General features: G+C 39.3%; 1 protein-coding gene across 1 annotated transcript in view; it reads right to left on the bottom strand.

Annotated features, from left to right (window-relative positions):
- CENPN (centromere protein N) overlaps positions 1-6,390 on the bottom strand; it is an 8,257-nt gene extending 1,867 nt beyond the window's left edge. Inside the window, exons 1-7 of the mRNA XM_009084042.1 lie at positions 6,220-6,390; positions 5,045-5,090; positions 4,125-4,181; positions 3,560-3,636; positions 1,917-2,093; positions 1,115-1,216; positions 551-605 (exon numbers count right to left, since the gene is read on the bottom strand). Of these exons, the coding sequence (XP_009082290.1) occupies positions 551-605; positions 1,115-1,216; positions 1,917-2,093; positions 3,560-3,636; positions 4,125-4,181; positions 5,045-5,090; positions 6,220-6,390 (685 nt within the window). The remainder of the gene's footprint in view (positions 1-550; positions 606-1,114; positions 1,217-1,916; positions 2,094-3,559; positions 3,637-4,124; positions 4,182-5,044; positions 5,091-6,219) is intronic.
- Positions 6,391-6,810: the final 420 nt, after the last annotated feature.

Genomic DNA, 6,810 nt, shown 5'->3' with positions numbered 1-6,810 from the left:
TGGCCTCCTCTGGACTTGCTCCAACAATTCCACGTCCTTCTTACACTGAGGGCACCAGAACTGTGTGCAGCATTCCAGGTGGGGTCTCACGAGAGCAGAGGGGGAGAATCACTTCTTTCGACCTGCTGCCCACACTCCTTCAGATGCAGCCCATGATTTGACTGGCTTTCTGGGCTAAGCTCACACTGCAGCTCATGGTGAGCTTCTCATCCACCATCACACCTGAGTCTCTCTCCTCACTGCTGGTCTCAATTACTTCCCCACCCAACCTGTAGGTGTGCCTGGGATTGCAATGGCCCAGCACCTTGCACTACCTTGATAAGGTAGTTGTCTCCATAATTTATATTTTTAGTTCTTACTAAGAAAAAAACCCAAGCTAATGTGAAAGGAAATACTAGGCATCGAGTGTTTTTGGTTTCATACCTGTGTCTAATGCCAGTCATGGGGAAGTACTGACCTCTCCCAGTGACTGCCAGTACCAGGGCTAACATTTACATTTCCTATTATGAATCTCATTTCACAAGCCAGCAGTAATTTCTGATATACATACCACTTTCTGGTTCTACAGTGCTTTGTACAAGTGTCGGAGAACACGTTTGGAAATGCTAAATGGAAAGAGACAAAAAGATTTTTAGTTCACTTCCACTTTCTTTTTACTTCTCATTCTGAAAGTGAGCATTCTTCCAATTTATGACCATTACTAGAAGTCAGAAAGCCAAACATTTTAAGAAAAAAATGGCCATCCTAGGATGAACATTTCCCTATTTACAAGTTTTCCAGGGATAAGCAGTGTAACAGCCTTCAGCTCATGCCTCATGGCTTGAGGTAGCCTAGTAAAATTATGCTAAAAAATCCTAGGACTGAAGTGTTCATACAAGTTTTGGTTGGAGTTTAGCCATCAGGAATAGCAATAATAAAGAACAGTTGGGATACCAAGCAATTACATCCCCATTGTTATGTTACCTTCATCAAAGTCTGTGCACATCAGTAGCTCAATATTATTTTAACTTGATGATCTCTTGGAAAAGGTGAATGTTCCCCCATTAGGGGGTGAGAACTAGGCCTGTAACAAAAAGCAAGACTTATCTTAGGATTCACCTGTGCAGTGGCTCACCTGGCTATATCTCTTAAACACAATATCTTTCAGGGAGTCTAAAGAATGACCTCGAAGCTCCATTTCATGGATTTCATGGTAGTTGGAAGCAACAATCAGGGCCTTAAAATAAAAATTGAAATTGTTTTAACATCAGTCTTAATCATCACTGTGCTTATAATATGTAAAAAGTATAGTATATCTAGACATTGTGATGGTTTTGTTTCAGGGTAAGCAACTGCCCTTTAACTAGGATTCTCATGGCTGAAAAAAACCCTTGCATAGACTTATTAAGCTTAGGTTAACAGTTGAAAGCATTCACAGGAATAACAAGATAAACCTTGCAGCCTTATTAGCTGACAAATAAACAGAATAATAAAATAGTTAAATTACTACTACAGAAGTTTGCTAAATAGAGGTAAAAATGAAAGACTACCCACAGTGACCACGACATGTTGACAGAAAACATATTTTAAAACTAATTAATCGCATTCTCCAATGAAGTCATGTGTTTAGTTCTTAAAGTTAACTGTGTTGATGCAATGTTCTTCAACTTCTAGGAGACAACTGAACACTCACTAACACTTGGTTAAGTAATCAGAACAATTCAAGGTCCGTAAAAATCCCAATAAACTGAATTTATTCATGATGCACCAATCAGATTTGGTTTTTTGGCTCATCTTTATCATGAGCTAAGAAAAAATATATGCAATATCTAAGTTATGTTAAATGAAGAATCTTTATCTATCCTCTTAAAAACTAACACAATTACAGCTCTAGGTGACTGTGGTGAAGTTAAGGTCTATGCAGTTTTGTTCTCTACCTGATACAGCAGGGGCAAATTGCCCCTCAGCAGTGAGGCAGAAATGAAGACATAAGGAGTCTGTGAGTGGTACACAACATAGGTGGGTTTGTACTGGTTTGGCTTTGTGTGTGGTGTTCCCCAGGCAACTCTAATCCAGATTGCATTATCCTCATATTCTCTGAAGGTGATAGTGACCTGATACAAAAAGAAAAGCTTTGATTTACCAGCACGTTTGGGTGTCCATAAAGATTTTGTCATCTCTTAACCCTGTGCTCACAAGGCCCAAACATAAGATAAGAAACAAAACTCACTATTTTGGTCAAGATTGTACTTAAGTCAAATTTCCACAGAAAAACAATCTCACAAACAGATAAAAAGAAGAATCACCATCCAAAACTCTAATGCTACTTTTCTTCCTGTTAATATACATTTTCTTTTGAAGGGTGAAAATAAAAACACCCTTGATATATTTTTGGGGAAGATAACAATACACAAAGATATCTGTTTAGATGGAGGAATAGTGGCAATAATTCCAGTATGCTCATTTTGTGAGAAACTAAACTGTTGAACAACTTGTGACTTTATACCTGAATATTATACCTATCACTGCTCATGAATACAGAATCAGAAATCTGAAGATTCCCTTTCCTATTCTTGTAGATTTCCTCCTTGTTTCCTTATTTCTACCCTGACTCAGTCTGGGTGACTGAGCTGAAAATTTTCCTTTTAAAAATGAAATTGACTCACTTTTTGGCTGAGGCAGATGTAACCAAGCTCTCAGTCTAACTAGGGCATAAACCATTTAAATTGCTGGACCAACATTAAGCCAAGTTTTAGTGCTTTTTTTTTTTTTTTACAAATATTGCAAACTTGATTATAAGAGTGTTGTGAACTGCAGCTGATTGGCTGAGTCTGATTGGTATTTGCTGCCCTCTCCCATTATCAGTGGGAATGCACTGGGTGTCAAGGAGTGACACAGGTAATTAGCCAGAGGCATTTTCCATTACCTTGCCTAAATGAAGCTGCTGAGCTAAAGCAAATTGCTTAGTAAAAAGCTGAGACGAGAATTTCCTTCCCCCTTTTTTCCTTCCCATGCTCATTTCTGCAGTCTAGAAACTGCATTTTGCTATTGACAGTGCTCCTTTCAGTCATTATAATGTAAAGAAACCCTAGAGCCAAGTTCTCACTGACATCACAAGATACGCTTTCAAAACCAGAACTAAAAGGAAATGAATACAATATTGCTATTAATCTAAGTTATATCTGAATTTCCTTGACCTGTTTAGTGGCTACTCCCTTAATAATCCATTTGATATGATTTTTGTTGTCTGTTGTCACTGAGTAACACACAAAGCAATATCAGCTTATCTGGGCAACATACACACTCAAACAGGGCAAAGATCTGCTGGAAAGCATGAACACACTGCCTTTCTTGAAGCCAGTCACATTTTAAGACAAGCTTTCATTTTATTTCCCTCCAGCATAATTGTGAAGCTGCTAGAACAGCTATGCGATACATTTTAACTATTTCACATGTAGTTCCTACCATTCCCAAATGAATAATTCCATTTAATTTTTGACACAAACTGTAAGTAAAAGTTGTGAAAACAACATATTGACACCAGAGCTGTGTAACCAATTTAGAATGGATTTATTCTTACATTTTTCAAGGCTGACCAAATTCTGCTTTTGAATTTCTTTTTGAAATCTGTTAGGCCAAAATACTCCACTTCTTCTCCTGTTGCAAGAGGAAAAACACCAAATTCTTTTTGAAATCTGTTAGGCCAAAATATTCCACTTCTTCTCCTGTTACAAGAGGAAAAACACCAAAACAGAAGTAAGAATTGTGTGTACAGGGACTAGTTCAGAGATGGTTTTAGTTTTGTTGAAACAAAGCTAAGCAGAAAAAGCTTAAGTTGCACAGCCACATACAGAGAGCTCTGTGTTAATTCTGACCCTCATTGTTGCTATGTAGAGAAAAGGTTAACATATTAATATTAGAAATGCTAATTTCTAATAATTGCTTGTTGATGGAAAGTATTCTAAAAACATTAGATATCTCCACTGAAAAATCCATACTACACTGCAGTAAGAAGCTAAAAATGCCCACACAGAAAAAATCCTGAACTAGATTATATTTGTGTTTAAAACGTAGGATATGAGGCAGAACAGCACTAAGTTGCTGAGAACTGTGGGACTGCAGCAAGTACAGGTACAACATCTTACCCGTTTTCTTCATCCGGTAAACACTCCACCTTCTTTTATTCTGATAGACGTGGGTGTCTAAGAAAAATAAGAATCACTCAATAACGTAAGTGTATTATCATATAGCCATTAGAGAAACAGTTTTACAATGCTTTTACAAACAGGTTGCTTCAAAAAAAAAGGTAACTTCTGCTAACAGAATTAGTGACTTTTTCAGCGTTCTCATGGTAAACATAAAAGCAAAATAGCTTTTTATTAAAAGGGATTGGAAGTTCTTTTGTAGTTCAGTGAGCAGCTAATAAAGGGCATCTCTGAGGTTCAGTATTTAAGAAAGAGTTCTACCTAAAGTGACCAAAACTCAAATGTGAGACCTCTAGAGTGCTAAAAGAATACTTGAAATTTAAACTATTATATAATTCAGTTGTGAACTAATATTGGAGTTAAGAGTTCCAACTGGAGTATTTGCCGATAATTTCACCTATGTCACTACTTGCTGCTGGAACACGGAATTACTGACTTTGGTGTGTACTAGAGTCCAGCCTATCTCTCTGTATTTATAACTGTGTGCTGGGCATGACACAGGTGTATAGAGTTATAGAATTTTAGGGGTTGGAATGGACCTGCGAGATTATCTAGTCCCAACCCCCTAACCTGGGCTGGGACACCTCCCCACTAGAGCAGGTTGTTCAAAGCTTCATCCAGCCTGGCGTTGCATGTATATATGAACCACAGTTCACATCTATTCAGACCTTGAAGAAGCAAATATGCTTTTGTTGAGTTTGAGCCCTTGAGCTCTATTCAATAAGACTCATCACCTAAAACGTGATCTGCTCACACCAAACGCATCTGTACTGCACTAGGGTAATCACTGTGTAATTAAAGGTATTATCAAGTTACTCAGAAAAAAATAAATATCCTATTTTAATTCATTTTTTACTTACAAATGATATCTAGAACTGCTGCTTGCTGTATATCTGCAGAATTTTCCTAGAAAGAACAACAGTGCATGGTGAACTGCAGGTCCAGAATGCTTTGTCACACTGTTTAGCAACCAAAACATCTCAGTATTGATCACTTAAATCACACTGCACTGAAGCCCTCAGCACACACTCCCTCCTCAAAGACACCACACCTGGTCCCAGGGTGCACACAACAGTTTTAAGAAATCAATCATGAAAACTATTTCAGCAAGGTTTAAGTCTTCCCCTGTGTGAGGCAGCAAGAACATTGTCCTTACAGTTAGATGTACAAGCAATTAGAAAGCACAATTAATGGGTATTCATGGCATAATGCAACACTGACAAGTATTTCACTGTTAAGTGTTTTAAAGTGTTTGGTTTCTCCTTATTTAACCTGTACAGTATGAAGAGATTTTTATGAAACTTCATGACACAACTTGTTACAGACACAAATGTTTCAGAAACAAAAGCTATTTTAAAATAAGATATTTGGTATCTTACAGGGAAGAACTTATTAGCTTCTTTCCTGCAGTTTGATCTACACTCCAGGTGATTCATTTCTGAGTACGAAATTCAAAGAGAATGAGAGAAAAAGCTATAGAATTTAAAATATATCAATAATAATGGTATCTATCTCAGTTATGACACTATAAAGACTTCTGGTATGTATAAGGATTCCTGGTAGAGCAAAATAAGACTTAGAGAATTCTTTTTTGCTTACAGTACACTGAACAGAAGTAGTTCTGGCCAAGGAAGTTTAAAAAATAAAACTGGAAAGTCTTAAAAACATAAACTAGCACTGTCATTACCCATACTAAATAGATTTAAATCAGCACTATATAATGACTAGACATCCCAGTCAATGCCTTTATTTCACAATTTAGACATACACCCATTTTTGAAGATGTAACTCACTTTGAAGATGTAACTCACTGAGCTTTAGCTACCTGGTGAGCTCAAAACATGTACCTGCATACTTAGTATGGGTCAATTCCACACTCCTATCAATCAGACAAAACTGATGGTATTACCAGCTCAGCTTTACATCTTCCAGACTACAAACTGCCCTTTGCTGCTGTGTTGTGGCCAAGCAATGTTCTTTTGGTAGTGCTTCAACACGTATCCTGTATATCACTGCCAGATCCCAAAGGACTTGCCTCACACAGCTGAACAACATCTTGAGCAACGTGGTCCTTGGTCTGACAGACGTTCAGGGTCTGCAGCTGTGCTTCGGAGAGAAAACCCCATTTCTGCAGCACGTCCTTGATTCCATCCCGTGGGACTTTTAACACAGTTCTTCGGATAAACTCAGCAACGGTGTCATCCATGACGGAGCCACCTTAGAAGAGGAAAGGTTAGGAGAAGTTAACACCAAGGCTCAGGCAGGCTCAGGGGATTCCCTCCCGTCTGCAGCTGTGCCAAGATACACCTCAGCACGACCAGCACCGCGCTGGGGTCAGCCCTCAGCGCCGTAGGTTTACACAGACCCCAACCGAAACGCTTCGAGAACGACTCCCCCTCAGCCCTAGGGACTTTCCCTCACTCACCGCGGCCTTGTGGGAGATTCCAGAGGAATAGGGCGGTGAACCGCGCCCAGGGCCGATACCGCTGCTCCGGTCCGATGAGTGTCTCTCAGACAGAGGGAGCGCCGGGAAACGCAGGGGGAAACACGGGGAGAAATGCCGGGGGAAACGCGGGGAGGAGCGCTACAGTCCCCGCCCGTCCCTCACTCAGGCCGCCCGTGCCGC

The sequence above is a fragment of the Acanthisitta chloris genome, unplaced genomic scaffold, assembly GCF_000695815.1.
Source record: "Acanthisitta chloris isolate BGI_N310 unplaced genomic scaffold, ASM69581v1 scaffold21681, whole genome shotgun sequence".
Classification (NCBI taxonomy): domain Eukaryota; kingdom Metazoa; phylum Chordata; class Aves; order Passeriformes; family Acanthisittidae; genus Acanthisitta; species Acanthisitta chloris.
The sequence above is the reverse complement of the archived record's forward strand: the minus strand, read 5'-3'. Positions and strand labels throughout refer to the sequence as shown.